The 18,208-nt window shown below is 32.9% G+C and overlaps 2 protein-coding genes across 3 annotated transcripts; both read left to right on the forward strand.

The window, feature by feature from the left end:
* The first annotated feature begins 6,765 nt into the window (after nt 1–6,765).
* LOC145331938 (matrix metalloproteinase-25-like) lies at nt 6,766–8,552 on the forward strand. The gene is made up of 4 exons (XM_080176812.1): nt 6,766–6,793; nt 7,204–7,312; nt 7,715–7,810; nt 8,397–8,552. The coding sequence occupies exons 1-4, from the start codon at nt 6,768–6,770 to the stop codon at nt 8,535–8,537; spliced, it is 372 nt and encodes a 123-aa protein (XP_080032938.1). The 5' UTR covers nt 6,766–6,767; the 3' UTR covers nt 8,538–8,552.
* A 452-nt stretch (nt 8,553–9,004) lies between these two features.
* LOC145331939 (hatching enzyme-like) lies at nt 9,005–16,620 on the forward strand. 2 transcript variants are annotated; one of them, XM_080176814.1, is made up of 9 exons: nt 9,005–9,102; nt 9,574–9,610; nt 11,801–11,859; nt 12,396–12,478; nt 13,214–13,284; nt 13,825–13,905; nt 14,138–14,190; nt 14,665–14,764; nt 15,342–15,592. In XM_080176814.1, exons 4-9 carry the CDS (start codon nt 12,457–12,459, stop codon nt 15,453–15,455), a joined length of 441 nt encoding a protein of 146 aa, XP_080032940.1. In that variant the 5' UTR covers nt 9,005–9,102; nt 9,574–9,610; nt 11,801–11,859; nt 12,396–12,456; the 3' UTR covers nt 15,456–15,592. The 2 variants fall into 2 exon arrangements, with proteins under 2 accessions (XP_080032940.1, XP_080032939.1); XM_080176813.1 differs by lacking the exon at nt 15,342–15,592 and adding an exon at nt 16,439–16,620 and having other exon boundaries at nt 9,006–9,102.
* The last annotated feature ends 1,588 nt before the right edge of the window (nt 16,621–18,208 follow it).

The raw sequence follows: 18,208 nt of genomic DNA on the forward strand, positions 1-18,208 counted from the left end.
TGCTGCAGCTGACCTGCCAACGTCACAAGTACGTTGTCCGCGAACACAAGGAGTGTTGGGACAAAGTGCCAGTAGAGCCCACAGGTTTTGTAGACGCTGTGACACGGGTATACAGTGAACACGCCACCAAGATTCCCTGCTCCTCCACCTACCCCCTGACTGTGCACGCGGAGGAAGGCTGGATAGAGTTAACCCCCGCTCCCAAGAAGAGGCCACCCCCGCTGGATACGCCTAGGCAGTTGTTGACAGAACCCTTAGATGACTTCAGTTCAGGTGGCTTGTATTCGCAGGCTGAGTTGAACGACTGGCAACAACTGCTGGCGTTCCCAGCATACAAGAGTGCCATGCTGACCGGCCTATCCTATGGCTCCTGCGTTCAGCAAGGCAGCTGTTCGGCCACAGGAGACCATGGGATAGTGTCCTACAACATTGACCGACTGGCGGAGGAAGGAGAGGCAGCCCTGGATGTCTGGGCTGGATTTAGACAAGCCATCCACGAGTGGGGAGATGGCGCAGCCATACTGTGTTTGCTGTTGTTGATCCTCAAACTGCTGGGGGACCTAACCATCATCTCCCTGGCAGCAGCACAAGGAGGAGTCCGAGCAGCCCTGAATGCGATATCACAAGTGTTCCTGTACCATCCAGCTTTATATAGGAAAGCGCTGGCTAGAGCCAGGCTCAACCATGCCAAGTCCCGGGACTTTTCAGTGGACTGGGATGCCATTCCCATCGGCAGGGAAGCAGCAGAGGAAATGGTGTCTATGAAATCCACTGACAGCGGGCATGACCGCCCAGGTAGGCCAGGACCGCCCTCTGGCAGACCCCGCGGCCCCTCAGGAGGACAGGCCGCTGCTCAGACGATCAACCTGACAGCCAGTTGCCCAGCCGCTGCCAACAACAACCAGCAGGCCCCACTGCTGACTGTTCCAGCAAACCTGATACCTGCCGGCGCTGACCAACGTGTCCAACCCAAGCCAGCCTCTGCCTTCTATCCCACATTGGGAGCCCATCAACCCTAAGAAGATACTCACCACTAGGATTCCATTGAATCATTATCGTTTGTATATATTTTAGCCCTAAGGAGCGGGCCGAAGGCCTCAACCACTGTCGGAAGTCTGGTAGGGAAACCCCCTCCCAGCCTTCCGAGGGGAGAGTTGTGGTATTCGGCAACCGTGAGCCATGCCTATGGCACCCCTGATCTGGGGTTCGGTGGAGGGTCAACGGCCCTCCCCCGAGTCCTGGGGAAGGGGTCTAGTGACCCCCTCCCTACGCTTAGAATTAATGATTGAATCTGTCATGTTTATTATGGTTAACTGTATTCTTAATTCTCCCCCACCCTTTTCAGGGATGGGGGATCATTATTGCCCAAACTGACCATTGTATATGTATTATTTATGCTTTTATGTTATGATTATTTATTCCTATCCATGTTATTATTGTTTGTTGTATATAGCTTCAGTATCTTTTAAACCTTCAATAAAGTGACAACTGAAATTAGATGTTGATCATTATCTAGTGAAAGCTAGAGAAGCGTAGCTTCTCTATAGTAAGGTGTCCACGTCTGTCACACTGCCGTAATCTAATTGAACTCCGGTGTCTGCCATTTATCCTCGGCGGATACCACAAATTAACAAAAAATATTTTTAGCCTTTGCATGGGGCTCTAACCTTGTTTGTCCCTATCCCTTTTTTTTTTATCAACTCTTTACTTGACCTAACCTAACCTAACCTAAAAGAAATATTAGATAAAAAGTCGTTTGTGGTCCAGATGCAATATTATGGAAACTGCCCATGTGTTGAATAATCTCTTCCAAAAGTTTCAACATTTGCTCTCAAAATGTATTTTAATATTAAATAAACAAAAATATCTTAGTCATTTTATAGCCGTGTTACTAACTATATTAAAGTGATTTTTACAACTTATAGCTATTAGCAATAGTATAGTAGTCTTGATGAATTTTAAGTTTACTTTTTAATTTAAGAAAATCTAGTATTCTCAGTTAAATATAAATGTATTAATTGAAGAAATATTTTTTTTAGCGAAGCTTTTCTATAATTAGCGTCGGTCCGTTCATCCTTACGTCCACAACGGTGAGCTCTTTTCATTAATTTATGCATGTTAGAATTGTCCTACCGGTTTCATACTTTGGAAGACTTTTAACAGTTAGGTACGATCAATAAAGTGTAGCAACACTAAAAAGATACCAAAAAGTGCGTACAAGCATTTTTGTATGATATAATTATCCTATTCATGTAATTTTTGGTACTATAATTTCTAGGACAAACAGGTACAATAGATTAAGCGAAGCATCTCTTTAGCCAAGTATTTATGTTCGTTTGTTCTACCTTTGGATTTTAGAGTTTCGCTTTCATGGATGTTGCCATTCTTGTTTTATTATTATTAGCTGGGTGGACTAATAATTTTGGTTTCATCAATTTTGATACTTATTCCTCACCATCCCCCCCCCCCAAAAAAAACAACGAAAAGTAAAATTTCAAACATTTCAGCGGGGTGAGTTTAATAATCTAAGCGCCAACTATCATTTCCCTGTATTCATGAATTAGTGTGTGTATATTAGGTATATAATGTGTTGTAGAAAGCTGAATTAATAATATCCATTGCCAACCAAGGCATTTCAAATAAAGTTATAAACATTCAATATACCAATAAACTTAATATTGTTAAACAATTTTTTTTGTTTTAATCATTGTTTAAATATCAATAAGCCAAACCTTTTAAACGTATAGAAGCAATATGCTTAGACTGAATATAGAGTTACGGCTATGGGTGTCATGTCTTTCTAAAAAAGATAACATAATTCTTTTTAAAAGTTGTATCTATATAATTTCTAAAACAAAATTATTGTACTTTTAATAAATTTATTTTTAAATATCAAATTTTGCGTTTTTTATGTTTATATACTTTTATATGATTAAATACGCTTTTTTTTTATATAAATTATTAGAATATTTTTGTGAAAATTCGATACTTGATTTTAAAGTAAAAAGATTATAATATGAAATTAATTAGAGAAAGCGCGAGAGAGAGAGAGAGTGTGGGGCAGATAAATAGTGAGATATATAGTTAGAGAGAGAGATAGAGAGAGAGAGAGTGAGAGTGTGGGGCAGATAAATAGTGAGATATATAGTTAGAGAGAGAGATAGAGAGAGAAAGATAGATAGATAACGAGAGAAAAGAAGCAGCTAATAGGGACTATAAAAAAATGACTTAATTTTTTTATAGACACTATAAGCTGCTTCGAGAAAAAAGGATATAAATAGATAGATAGAGAGATAAAGATGAAATAGAAATAAAAAAAAAGAAAGAAAAAAGGATGTTATACAAAAAGGAAAGAACCTAACTTTACAAAAAGTATATGAATGATAATTAATGCAGGTATGGTGTTTTAACAATGTCGACAATATCTATCTGAGATGTTAATAAATTTTTTTAGGGGGGTGTACTACCCGGTGTAGCCGCTAGTTGTAAAAATCACTGCTTAATTATAACCTACTAGGAAACTTTAACAAGAAGTCATTAAACTGTATCATTTTTAGTTTATTGTTTACAGTTACAATGTATGAAGACTGTAAGTTGTGTCTAAGGCCTGATCTAATTTCATTCACAAAGCCTTTATAACAAGCGCAGGAAAGGGGAGGACAATGGCAGATAAATTAATTTCTCTTCAATCATTACAAAAATATTATTAAAAGAGAATTATGCTTAGAAAAACAAGGGATGATTAATTAATTTTCCATTGTTAAATCCCAGTATTCCTGTAAAACTAAATAACACAAAAATCACAAAGAACTCTTTTTATCCGCGTTATTATAATAGACATAAAAGTGTTAGATTGACTCTTTTTCTTTGTAATATTAATCATTCTCCCAGCCTAGCCTGTTTCTAGGGAGTAAGGAGGGTATAGCAAATATTGGCTAAAACAATACTTTAATCTAAAAATAAAATAGTCTAAAACCATCCAGGGACATATGTGAAGCTTCCCTATAATAAAATTTTCAATCGGTTCAGTGGTTACTACTTATAAAAACAAATGATATATTCTTTTTTTCTTTTTTCGAGAAGTAAAGCAGCAATAACAAGCTTAGGGGGTTCAGGATTTAACTAAAAACAGGCATTGATTACTCCAAATTAATTAGTCTATACATTGTTTTTGGTTTGATACGCATTATATGATTCTAAATTTAGTTGCCACTAGTACGTTGGTCATTGTCAGTCAACCGGTAAAAAGTGATTTTACTAATTATTTTGTTGTCTTTCATAATAAAATAGCTATAATAGTGTTTAAGTTAAATTGACAGATATAGTCATTAAATCATTGATTTACATTTTTGCTAAATGTGATTATTAAATACTCCATCCATTTAAAAACAGTAATTTTTAAAAAATCCACAAATAAACAAAGCAAGTATCTTAGGGGAATGGAAAAAACACTCCTCCCCCCTCATCACTGTTAGCTTCTTAATTTTGTTATCAATAAGAAAAAGATAATTTGTTGGCTCGTTATCGCTGTATTACTAACAGATAAATTTATGATTAATTCAATTTAATTTTTGATATAAGTAATATTTTTAAAAATCCTGGATTTAATGAACATTTAATTTCAAAAATTTCCACATTCACCAATACATGGTGGTTGAATGGATGTAGAAATTACGTGGATATTATGACAGGAGAATAATTGCTATCAATTTAGGTTGCAATTTCCCCTCGCTTTGATAGGTCGAGTCGTTTATCCAGTAGAAGGGGAAGGGATGGAGTAACGGAGAGGGATGGGGGAGATCGTCATTTTAGCCCGCTACAGAGTTCACTTTATTTCAGAACATAAAAATCTGGTGTAATATCCAAGTAAAAATATATCCATTGGTGGTTGGTGTGATTGAGTACATATTTACTTATAGTGATTCCTTTAGATATATTTTATTAGTAATAACACATCACATTAGAATTATTTCCAATGTAAATATTACTGTTATAATATCATAGAAATTAACTTAAGTTGAATTCATACTACTTACTTAAAAGGAAAACCTATTCATTCATTATATAAAAATTATATAAACTATTTATAGAAATCAAAAAAAATTCCTTCATGCCTTTTTAAGTTTTACTTTTTTCTTTAATATTTTTTTGAGGGGTTTAAATGAAGGTTTTTAAAGTTTTCGGGGGGAAACACTTCTTTACCCCACCGACCTGGACATAAATGGGAAACATTTTCAAGCAAAGGAGTACAAAAAATATCAAAACATAATTTCCGGAGCAAATTTCACTTTATTTAGCTACAAAAAGACAACCTTTAGGACAACTATTAATAAATATATTCGAACTAAGACAAAAAACGTCTAAGGTATGTAAAAAAAACACAAGTTTCTTGTATTTGTATTTTAATACTATTACATAAGAAAATTGTTAAAATCAGAAAAAAATATCTTAGATGTTTAAAACTTATATAAGCTTCAAAATGGTGAAAATGTTTACAAGATAAATTAGATGTCTACCTTTCATAAAAGATGAAATTCTCATTACAGCGTTAAACAAACGGACGGACAGGAAAAGGGAATTATAGAGTAGCATCGATACTGAAAAAGAAAGCTTCTATGTCGAGTGTCCTCTTGATATGGGGGGAAAAACCAGAAAATTAAAAGACCGGGCTAATTTCTTTAGTCAGTTACAGAGCTAAATAGAAAAGTGTTTATTATAAACAGGTTATTTAGATGTTATTCTTCCAGGGAGTTTAAGGGATAAGACAATAGGAAATAAATTGATACACATCTCCAATGATTATAAACAAAACTAACCCCAAAGTTTCTTAAATTAATTACCTTATTCTGTAATTTGAGTATTGCAATTTATTGAACCTAGTAAAAGTGTCTGACTCTGATTATGACGTAAAAAAAATAACCAATGAGAGGCCAGTATACACTGTAATTGTCCAATGGTAAAATTTATAGTGGCCCTTCATTAGCTAATTTCTTACGTCATAATCAGAGTCAGACACTTTTACTAGGTTCAATTTATTCCTACCCAGTCCATGCTTTACTTTAATAAAGTTCCCAAGTCTAATTGGTTGACAGTTTAGTGTGTGTGTGTGTGTGTATGTGAATGTGTGGGTCTCTATATTTCTTTGGTTTAGTTCATATTGATTAACCAAATAAACATGAAATAAAATTAAGTTTTCAAATAAAGCAAAATTGTGAAAGAGAATGATTTCACGCCATTTAGGTACCATAAGGAGCTTACATGCCAATCTAAAATGTATCAGGACAAAGCTAACAGAATGATTTTTAGGATAAATTTGTTTCTATTTTGAAATCCTTTTTTTTTGATAAAATTAATTTTGAAAATTTCAAACTTAAATCCTATACAGTAATTTTAAATTAGCTCTTAAGGCCAGTTTCAAAAGCGATGCTTTTCTATAATTAGGATCGGTCCATTCGTCCGTTTGTCTGTAAGCTCTTATGTTAGAAATGTTCTATAGATTTTAAACTTGGCATGATGATTTCTGATATCAAATGTTATATTTGGATTTACTGAAAGTGCCAAGTTGTAGAGTAGCTGCATTACTAAATATATTCTCAAATTCAAATAAAAACTTATCAAAAATTTGTTTGTTTAATATTACTAATAGATTTTTATTCTTAAAATTATTTGCATGTACAGTACAGTCTATGAGTTAATTTTGTTAAGACAGTTAAACATATTTAATTAATTTGTAAAACCTAAAATCTATTTTTTTATGTTACAGAAAAATGTCATATACAAATGATACAATAAGGTAATTTAAAACATATATTCCTCTGTTTATTTTTGTCATACATATTTTTGAAAACGTCTCTTACATTAACGAATAAAGCTATTTTTTTGTAATGGGTTGTACACATTTATATGTAGAGCATTTTTGGATAAAAACAATAGGCACACAACCGACTTCCTTGTAATCTAAATGGATAAGCCAATGGCCAATAAATTGATGTACATCCTCAATGATGATACACAAAATTATCCCTTTTGTAGATTAAAATTTGCGGTTGAAATCGTTTGAACACTCAAACAACCAATCAACATTTTAAAAAGTCCCCAAAGTTGTTAAGCAAACGAATTAGACAACGCTATATAAAACTTGCCGGACTAGTGTAATAAACAGCCCAATGTCCACTTTTTTCCTGATATTCTTATTCTATTTAGATTTTTGATGAGACATGGATATCTGTCTAACCATGATGGAAGCGGGGATGCTATAGATGAATCTATCAGTAAAATGACGGGAGATTTCTCTGCCTTCTTTGCAGGAAAGGTAAACTAGCTTGAAAATCTTTAAAATACGTAAAGGTCCCTATCACATTAAAATTTAAAACTCCAGTTTTATGAAGTTAAAAAATAATAAACAAAAATGATAATTTTCATTGAGTGGGGTGGGGGGTTACATTACCTCCCATATTTTTTGGGGGGATAAGGGGTTGGATAAACACGAAGCAGCTTTTAGTGCCTAATAAAAAATGACGTCATATAATAAAAATGACCAAGGCCAGTATACATTTTTATTTATTAATAGTATAATGAATACTGGCCTTTCATTGGTCAATCGCATTGTATGTCGAAATTTTTTATTAGGCACTAAAAGATGCTTCTAAAAACACATATTTCAAGGGTAATGATTTTTAAAATTAATCATTAAAATATAGATACATTTTATTAGGAAGAATTAATTCAAGATGCTCTGGTGATAATGCAAAGGTTCTATGGACTGCCACAGTCGGGAGAACTTGATGACAACACTATACAAAACATCAAGGTGAATTAACTGTAGAGCAGCTACGCTACAAGTTTTATTAAATCCTGTTTCTAGATCCTTTCTTAATATATTAGGTAAAGATGTTGAAAACCTTGCTTTACTTTGAGACGATTAATTTTAGAAGAACTTCACATAGGTCCCATGATTTATTAGGTTACTTCATTTCTTAATATAATTCTTGGGATGGTTTTAGGCTATTTTTCTTAAAAATTTGAATTGAGCATTCTAGGAGTTAAGCAGCTTGTAGCATAATGAATTAATCGAATCGATATATTCTTACTTAGATGTCGCACCAGATTTTCATGTACTCTAATGAAGAGAAACTTCCAGCTGGCTAAAATAATGCCTCTCCATTCACCCCCTTTATCCCATCCTCTCCCCTCCTACTGAATGAACGTACTGACCAATAAATGAGGTCAATGCTAACAACCTATTAAAAAATTTACGATTTTTTCCTCTACTACATATATCCACGTATACAATATCCGTTGTTTATTAATAGTACATACTATTGCAAGAATAGTTTTTAAAATTGATTTTAACACAACATTTGATGATACAAAAGTAATTTACATTAATAATTAAGGTGCCACGGTGTACTATGAAGGACAGACTCAGTGAACTGATATCCGGACAACCTGCTGAAAATTCTCAATACAATCTAGGAAATTTACACAATTTTTCTTCAAAATATCAAATTTTTTCAACTAATTTACATGTCTTTTGATTTCTTACATGCTCAGAAACTTACCTTAATCCTCATGTGACGAAAACTTCAGGGTGGGGTTATTGGAATGGAAAATAACATGGAACCCAAAGTTTTATAAAAATGCTCGATCTCAATCGGTTTGTTGAAATCTTAAGTGTCCAAACTTTTCAACTAAAGATGCTTACCTTTAGAAAGGGGTAATTTTGTTTATCATTATTGGGGATCTATATCAATTCAATGTCACATCCCTTCAGATCCCTGCCAAAAATACATTTTAAAATCAAAATAAAAAATAAATATGCAGTAGATTTTGTGTTCTTGTCCTTTTTTGAGAAATTTTAATTTGTTTATTAACACGATTTGGTTTCCCTATTTTGTGAATAATACTAATACAATTTTTATATTTGTTTATTTTAGCAATGATTCATTTATATCATAGATATTAAAAAAATTCTATTTGTTTAAAGATAAGTATAGTAGAAAATACTAGAAAATTTTTTTTTAACTGCCACCAAAAGTGTAAAATGTTATTTAATTGTTGTTAAAAATTTGTGTGAATTTATTTGTAACTCTTAGTCGACAGGTAATTAATTTAAATCAAAAATTTGTGCATAAATATATCTCTATAAATATAACTTTTGTTATTAATCAAATAGGTTTATCTATCTTATTAAATAGTTTTATCTATTAAAAAAAATCGTTTTAAAGGAAAGATAAAAATAAAACAACTATGGATTTTAAGCGATAAAACAATGGACTAAAAATTGAAGTACATGTCCACCGATGACTTAATATTTTTGGTTGAAAAGTTTAGACACTTCAAGACTGAACCAACCATTCAAGGTTCAATAATAGTATTAAGTTTTTAAGTCAACCAATGAGAAAACAAGTTTATAGAGCTTTGGGTACCTGTGTAATCTAAAGTCCAATTTCCCTTCCCTATTGGAATGTAATAGAATTTGAAAGCTAATACAAAAATTTTGTACTTAAAATATTTATAATTGTCTCTTTCTGAATTACATACTATGTATTAATCACAAATGTTATTTTTTAGATGGAGCAAAAGAAATCTAACTTGGCGTGTTTTAAAGGTTAGATTTCTATATAAAAAATCCTTAAAATTTTCTTAAATTTAAATTCTGAGTCTTAAATATCTTTTAGTGAAGCCTTATGTATCTTAAGGACTATGTAGTGTAAATAAAAGATTTTCTGATACTACTTGCAACTTATACACATATAAATTCTTTTTCTTCAGAGGTCAGTGATAGATATGTAGAAAGGTATGATCTCAACATGAAAACTGCTTAGAGGCAAAATCAATGTCTATAAATTTATTTGGAAGCAGCTTGTAGCGTCTAAAAAATGACGTAATACTGGCCTACCATTGATCAATTAAAATCTATACTGGCCTGCAATGGTAATTTAGTCTGTGTATTGACCTTCCATTGGTCATTTGTATTGTATGACGTCATTTTTTTTATAGGCACTGTAAGGTGCTTGTTTGATTTCACCCACTTATCACTTACTGAAAAACCTCACTCACTTGGTTCATTATTGTGGAGAGATGGAAAACTTACTGAATAAGAATTTATATGTATTTGTATAAAGAAAAAAGGCATATGCTCAATTTATCATATTTGTCATAGCCTACAAAAAAACAAAAAACATGCCAATCATTTAATATTACCCTATAAACAGTAGGGTTGGGCCGGATATCCGGTGTGGCCGGATATACGGCCGGATATCCGGCCATTTTCAATATCCGGCCGGATACCGGATATTGAAACTATCCGGCCGGATATCCGGCAATATAATCTTTTATAGTTTACAACAAAAATCTCTGTTTTTTTAAATCTAAAATGGCTGTAATTTTCTTATTATTGAAGCTAGAAAAAACATTTTTTTGTGAATATGTTTATCTCTATGTAAATTTTATATTAGAAATCTTAAAACATAAATTTTCGCGGTGGCAGCAGTACTTGGCAGCTGCCAGCCGCAAACCGACGGTTGGCAGGTAAACGGCAACGGATTTTATGAAATTGTAATATGTCATGAAGATATATAAAAAAGCCTAAGTTTAAAATTTGAAATCTTCAAGTAAAAATTTGCGGTCACAGGAACCGTTTAAAGATTTCTGGAGACCTGGAGGTTCAGGAATTGCAGGATTATACCTGGAACCTGAAATTCGACTTGAACACCTATATTACATATGAGGAGGTACGACTATAGGATATTTTAGTATTAGATAAAATGAAATGCTTTGTTGAGGTAAAAAAATATTTTTGCTTTTTACCTGAATGACCTTACCAGATTTGCTGGCATCCTGTGCCCGCCAGGAAGGAAGTATTAAAAAAATATCAACTCTCATTTATGTGTCATACCCATATTTCGAAAGTCACTCAGTTATAGCCCTCTACCTTTTATACACAGAAAATGTGATAGAAAAAAACAGAAGGGGGGGGGGGGGGCGGGGGGTGCAGGCATTCAACGCCACCTCCCCGCCCATCCTCCAACCGTTAGGGGTTGATATTACAGATTGAGGGTAGTAATAGTTAATTAGATGTATTTGCTAAGAAGAAAGATTTAAAGTTTTAACCTTAATTTTATCCTATTATATAAAGTAGTAAGTTTTTTTTGTCTGTAGCGAAGGATCTCGCTAACCGTTGAACCGATAGGGTTCTCCTTTAGAGTGAAGCTTCTTATAGATCCCAGGGTGGTTTTAGGCTGTTTAATTTTTATAAAAAAAGGTTTTTTCTGCACTTTCATGTCCCTTCTAATACTAGGGACGCAGCCTCTAGTATAATATAAAACACCAGTTTATGAAGAAATATTTTTGCTGGTATAGTCCCTTTTGTGGCAACGCCCCTGAAGGAGCGATTATTCGTATTTTCACAGTAGCTTTCCTCCTATTTCTAGCCCCTTGCGGGGGACTCTAACCTTGCGGGGCCAATTGCCTAACCATGCGGGGCAATCACCTAACCAAATATAACCTAATCTAACCTTAAATAACCTATTGAAAGGAATTTTAAAAATACAACGAATCACCCCTTAAGGTTCGTTGCTATGAAAGAGACTATATCCTTTTTTGATACTGTAATATGTAGTAATTTGTCCGGTTATCCGGCCGGATATCCGGTAATTTGGCCGGATAACCGGATATTTGCCGGATATCCGGCATTTGAAATCAGCTGGATATCCGGTATCCGGTATACGGCCAAAAAAATATCCGGCCCAAACCTAATAAACAGTTCAAAAGTTTTTTTACAGCTCTTTTTTTTCAGTTTCCGTCCAATGATTTACCAGACGACAAGGTTAAAGAAACTTTGAGACGAGCTTTCAGGTATAGTTTAATCTGTCATCTATAATTCAGAGTAACTTGATGTGTGTCTGTCTATCTGTCCTTCTGTCTGTCTGAAGCTTAAGATCTCGGTAACCGCTGAACTGGTTGGGCTCGACTTCTCAGGGAATATGTGAACATGTGGTGATTTTTAGCTATTCTTGAAAACCCCAAACCTCCCTAAAAAAGTATTACAAAAAGCTGTAAATATATTTTGTCTGTTAAGATCTCACCATCCATTTAACCGTTGTATGCCATGAGAAGCTTACATAAATCATGGGATAGTTTTAGGCTATTCTTTTTAAAATCTAAGTATATTTTAGGTTTGGGCTATTTTACTTCTCTCCCTAGTTGATAGGAGTGCAGCCACAACTAAATTTATATAAAAAACCAGGAGGTAAAAGGAAAAATCAAATACATTTTATTGGAGGGGATAATTACTTTTTATTCCCCCTCATTGTATGTCCTATAAAAAAATTTATTGACCTACACACGAACAGATACTAAAGAGAAAAGTGAATTTATTATTGTTATTTCAGTGTTTGGGCCAAATATGCTGACCTAACATTCACAGAAGATGAGAGCACACAGTATCCTGATATGAGGATTTTATGGGAAGCAGGTAGCTACATACATAAAAGGTTGACACATCCATAAAAGCGAAGCTCTAAAATAAGAAGGAACAATAACTCTTTTGGAGTGTCGGAACTGAATAAAGCAGAACATTAATTTCTAAGTCTAAACGAAATTGTACAATAATTTGTTGCAAAATTGTGTAAATTCAGTAAAAGGACATACTTTAATTTTTATGATTTGATATAGAGTTGTCTCGCTTTTAATATTTTACCTTGTTGTCCAAAGAATCATTAATCCAAAATCAATTGAATTGGATAATCAAATCTTACAAAAATGTTGTCAAAATGTTTAAAAAAAATAAATGGACAGAAAGATAGATTAGTGCACAGTGTAATTATCATATATATTCAGAGGAACAATTTATTTATATTTATGCTATGCAATTTTCTTAACAGTACCATTTAATAAAATAAATTCACAAATATTTAAATGAGATTAATAGCTGAAATATGCTTTACCTCAAAGTACTAGTCAACAAATGAACATCACCTTTACTTTTGAAATAAATTGTAAGTATGGAAGACAGGTTTCTGGGTGGGGCCCTAACCCTGCCGGACCAATACCTGCGGGTCCCTAATCCTGCGGGGCTCAGGGAAGGAAGAAGGGTTAATGCGTGGATTTTTTGCTTAACAAGACACTTTGAGAGGAAATTGTCATAAAAATCTTGTTTGAAAAGAAATGAGTTTAGTATTAATTATTTGAGAACAATTTACTACTTGAGGTGACCATGGGGATGGAGATCCATTTGACCAAGGAGGTGGAACTCTTGCTCATGCTTTCTTTCCAAAACAGGTAGAAAACTAAGCATTATACAACAAACATTTTGCAATAGACAGTTTGAGCATAGTATTTATTGCATCGTATTATAGTCAGTTATCTGCGGATTTCTTAGCCCCGCGTGGCCGAACCAGTTCTAATCCATCGGATATTAAGCGGTTTTGATCCAAACTGGAAATAAATTTATCCTTTATTATAAAATGCTTTTTTTGTCTGTAGCTTAATATTAAGATAATTACTGAACCAATTGAGTTATCTATTTTAGGAAAGCTTTAAATTGGTCCTGCGATTGTTTTAGGCCAAATTCTTTTATTTCTTCCCCTTCTAATAAAGCAGCCTTAAAGCAGTTTTAAGTTTTTTATTTGTCTTTAGCTTAATATTTCGAAAACTAGTGATGGTTTTTAGCTATGTAGACCCTAGAATTCTAACTAATATATATTTCTAGGGTATGATGATGATGAAATATGGACCCTAGAATTCTAAATAATATATATTTCTAGGATAAGATGATGATGAAAGATGGACCCTAGGATCCTAACTAATTTATATTTCTAGGGTGAGATGTCTGGAGACATTCATTTTGATGATGATGAAAGATGGACCCTTGGATCCTATTCTGGTATAAATCTGACCCAGGTAAAGATTTATGGATTTCTAAAAAATTGCCTCCAATAAAATTATATCCTAATAAAGGATTTTAGGGAGCTCTCACTCTATGGAGTTCAATTCCTACGGGATATTATCCCTGCGGCATCTTTTAAACATTATCTAACCTGAATTAATCTACAATAAGCACCAAGTGATATGAGGGAAACATGTAAATAATACACTTTTAGACCAATCCGATTTTTATGAATTTTTTTTTAAGGTTGCAGTGCACGAAATTGGACATTCCCTTGGTCTTAGTCATTCAAGTGTCAGGTAATGTTGGTTCTGATCATTATATAGATCATCCCAATTGACTTATTTAATAGAAAGAGAATATGTAGTTAATTCTTTTAAAAAATAAGTTTTAAAGATATACAAACATTTTATGAAGGTAACATATTGTACTTCGCCCCTAGCAGCCTTTAGGGGAGGGCTGGTAAGATAACGAAAATGGCTTAAAACCACCCAAGAAACATAAAAAGTAAAACCTTTTTGGGCCAGCAATACTTGAGAATTTTCGCTTCAGAAAAAAACTTTTTATATTATAGGATAATTGCAATGAATACATGCAAAAAAATGTGAAACTATTTTAGCCATATATAAAATTAAGAGGGTCATGTCATATGAAATGGTCACAATTAAGACAGGTTTGACTTAATAAGAGCATTTGACTAAACCCAAAATCTTTACAGAAAATACTTGAAAAAAATAACCCCCTTTATTTCAAGCATATTTTAAATTATTCAGAGGTGCCATAATGTTTCCCTCATATGAGGGTTACCGACCAAATCTAGACCTGCATGATGATGATATCAAAGGGATCCAGGCTCTATATGGTCCTGCACAGGTATGAACATGGGAGGTAGGAGACATTGGGCTGTTTATTACACTAAGCCCTTAAAGTTTTATAAAAACGTTGGCTTAATGTTGGGGCCTTTTATTGAATTTTGATTGTTTGGTTCATTAAGTTGATTTTCTAAATGTTTAAACAACTAATTGTAATGTACTGAAGGGGGTAATTTTGTGTATAATCATTGGGGATGTATATCAATTTATCGGCTATTGTCTTATCTCTTTAGATCCCTGGGTAGGAACTAAATAAAAATTTAAAGGAATATTTACTAACTATTTAGTGAATGTTCAAAATTTACTCACATCAATAAAAATACTGGAATTATACATTTTAACTTGTTCATATTTTCTGTGTTACTGTTTTTTTATGATAATTTAGAGGGAATATGTATACATTTTGTGTTGTTATTTTTTTGTGGCTGGAAATTTAGATTTAAAACGTAATTTTAGGTATCCTGATATGTTTCTATTCGAGTCAGTTTATTTTAAGTCAGAAATTAACTTGAGAAAAAAAATCATAATTTTTCTTCCTAGGTAGTATTTCTTTTTCCTGGCATATTTTTCTATCTTAGGGTGAAGAAGGTAGAGAGCTGGAGCCAGAGGATGAATGGATACCTGGATCTGGCAGTGGGAATCCTGTTATAACCGCCTTAATTAATCTTTGTTCTAATTGTAGTCTTATGTAGATTTTGGAAATGTTAACATTTCGGGAATTATTATATTAAAGGTCAATGAGCCGAAACCTTTTAAGTTTCTTGGACGAACATAGGATTTAAGGGTTTTTAAGTCTCACATATTCCTTTAAATCTAGGTAAGGCTAAGGAAACCTTAACTATTTAGCAAGCCTATTTAATTTTATAGGATTTCAGGCAATGTGTCTAATTTTGTTTAAGGATTCAAATTTTGTAACCTAGATATAAATATTTTATTTAGAGTGTTACAAAAAATTTATTATACAAAACTTTTTTCCTAAATGTAACACTTTTTTTCTGGTGCAACTAAACTAATGTGATTTAATTGTATTTCATTTCTATTAATATTCTTTTTTCTGGAACATGAGCGTCCAAGCTTTTTATTTTGAGGAGTGTAAAATGAGGGGTTTCAAAGCTTAAGGGGGATAAACACACATTTACAATATCCTTAGACGTATATATTTTGTAGTTAATAGAATTATTAACATAAGGAAGAATCTATAAATTAACATATTTTATCATTTATTTTGTGTATGATCTATATTAAATCTAGTTTAGTTTAGTTCATTAACATAATAACTACCTCTTTATTTTACAAAAAAGAATAAAGTAACAAAGAGTCGCTTTTACAGTATTACAAAATAAAACATAAATAATTGAATTATGTTGAATTATTTTGTTTGGATCATGGAAAAATAACGAAGTAGTGGGTTTCGTCGTATTTTCACAGTAGCCTTTCTCCTATTTCTAGCCCCTGCGGGGGCCTTTAAACCTGCGGTGTAATCATTAACATTTACCTAACCTAAAATAACCTATCAAAGGCTACTGTGAAAATATGACGAAACCCGTTACTTTGTTTTCTTTCTATGATCTATTTTTTAAATCATCTACCAATTTGAATTGAAATCATAATTTCTTATTCACAATTTCATATAAAAATATGAATTAATTTTGTAATAAATAAGATAATAATTCAGAATGAGACCAAGTATTATGATTATACTGAAGCTGAACCTACAGTAGAAGTAATAGAAGCAGAACCTGTTGTTGAAGTAACAGAAGCAGCGCCTGCCGTTGAGGAGGGATCCAATGGATGGTGTAATATACTTTAATTTTATTATACTTAATACAGTTTAATTAAAATAAATACATTCGTAAGATGTTTGTTTTTCAAATATTATTATCTTTTTTTTTCATAATTATGGACATGTTACATTTCACATACTTAAATTTTTCCTAAATAAGGTTGATATGTGTATTATTAAGGTTGGTTTAATTCTAAAAAGTTGATTTTTATTTCCATCTACAAATGTTTCATGTAGGAAACCTAATTTATATTAAATGTAGATGCATTCCCTAGAAGTGCCTAGCTGAGCACTAAACTCCCCACCTCCTTATTTATAAAAAATAATTGGTGGGGGACGAGTTTGTTTTTCGTTTGTTTATTTATAACTTTAGGTCAGGTTACATTTGGTAAAATGTAGCTCTACAGGTTGAGGGCACCGGTCGTATTATCATTAAATATAAGGGGAGGGTTCAGTGATTGATAGAGACTTTCAGGGAAAACAACAAATGTAATAATTGTAAAGAAATGAGAAAATTTGATAAATAAATAGAAAAGGATCTACAAATTAAAACTATGATTTGTTTCGATTTATATTATGTCTTTATTTACTTCTGGAGATAATAAATCATAAACTCAAGTACAACGACATTTAATATATTCTTTGAAAAATATCCATATAAAGTTAACAGGATCTTTGTGTGTGTCTTTCTGTCTGTATCAAAGGATCTTGATAACCGCATAACCGATATAGTTCTTTTTTACAATGTAGCTTCTTGTGTGCTCTGGAAAGGTTAATAAACATATTTGGAGAGGGTGCCATCACTCTCCCAAGATAAATCACCCTTAGAATAATGATATTACCCCCACAAAAAAATTTTCTTAAAATTTTTCCTTTTATGAAACTTAATTAAAATGGCCTCTATGGGCGTAGCGTCTATCAGTAAATCTAGCTATTAAACTCTACTCACGGTATTAGCGGTATTTGGTAACGTGTCAGATTGTTGTAAGGGGGGATTCGGGTTCGAATCTGGACCACACCACGTCATACTAGAGACGCTAAAAATACTATGCAAAGTTAGCTTGAAGACAAAGGTTGTTCAATAAAAGGGCTTATTGTTTGTTGGCTGTTGTTGCACCTATTCCCCAAGGTATAAAGACTAGTCTACTTTTTCGTGTTCAAGTCTAACTCTGATTCTAGGTATCTTAAGAATAATATGCAGAAAAAAGTTTGAATCAGTTTTCTAGAACATGGGTCCTTATTTGACACTGCAGTCATATTCTAGTATGTGGTTTCACCAAAAGATAATCCTCCATTCAATCTGACACAAATGTGTAAACTTATTTTTAAAAGCAAATCTTTTCTTTAATTAGGGTCAGTGAGTTCCTATGTCACTAGCGAATAGGGTTATAGAGAAGCTGTGCTACTAATAGTTGTGTTTTGTTGCAACATCATATGAACATGCAGAAACCTGGAATCTAAAGGGATAAGACAATGGCCGATAAATTGAATATATCCCCAACCATGATTCTTAAAATTACCTCTTTTGCAGATTACAATTAGTGGTTGAAACGTTTAGACACCTAACTTATAAAACAAACCGATAAGAATTTATTAGGAGTCACCAAAGTTGTTAAGCCAACAAATAAGAAAACGTTATAAAAAATCATTGGGGACTAGTGT

The sequence above is a fragment of the Acartia tonsa genome, chromosome 11, assembly GCF_053477335.1.
Source record: "Acartia tonsa isolate MP-2025a chromosome 11, ASM5347733v1, whole genome shotgun sequence".
Lineage (NCBI taxonomy): Eukaryota > Metazoa > Arthropoda > Copepoda > Calanoida > Acartiidae > Acartia > Acartia tonsa.

Excerpts from the sequence above, each read along its gene's own strand:
- LOC145331938 (XM_080176812.1), top strand. The coding sequence starts at position 6,768 with ATGTCATATACAAATGATACAATAAG. Across the intron at positions 7,313-7,714 it reads CTGCCTTCTTTGCAGGAAAG|GAAGAATTAATTCAAGATGC; the intron begins GTAAACTAGCTT and ends ACATTTTATTAG. Across the intron at positions 7,811-8,396 it reads ACACTATACAAAACATCAAG|GTGCCACGGTGTACTATGAA; the intron begins GTGAATTAACTG and ends TTAATAATTAAG.
- LOC145331939 (XM_080176813.1), top strand. The coding sequence starts at position 12,457 with ATGAGGATTTTATGGGAAGCAG. Across the intron at positions 12,479-13,213 it reads GAGGATTTTATGGGAAGCAG|GTGACCATGGGGATGGAGAT; the intron begins GTAGCTACATAC and ends TTACTACTTGAG. Across the intron at positions 14,765-16,438 it reads CTCTATATGGTCCTGCACAG|AATGAGACCAAGTATTATGA; the intron begins GTATGAACATGG and ends ATAATAATTCAG.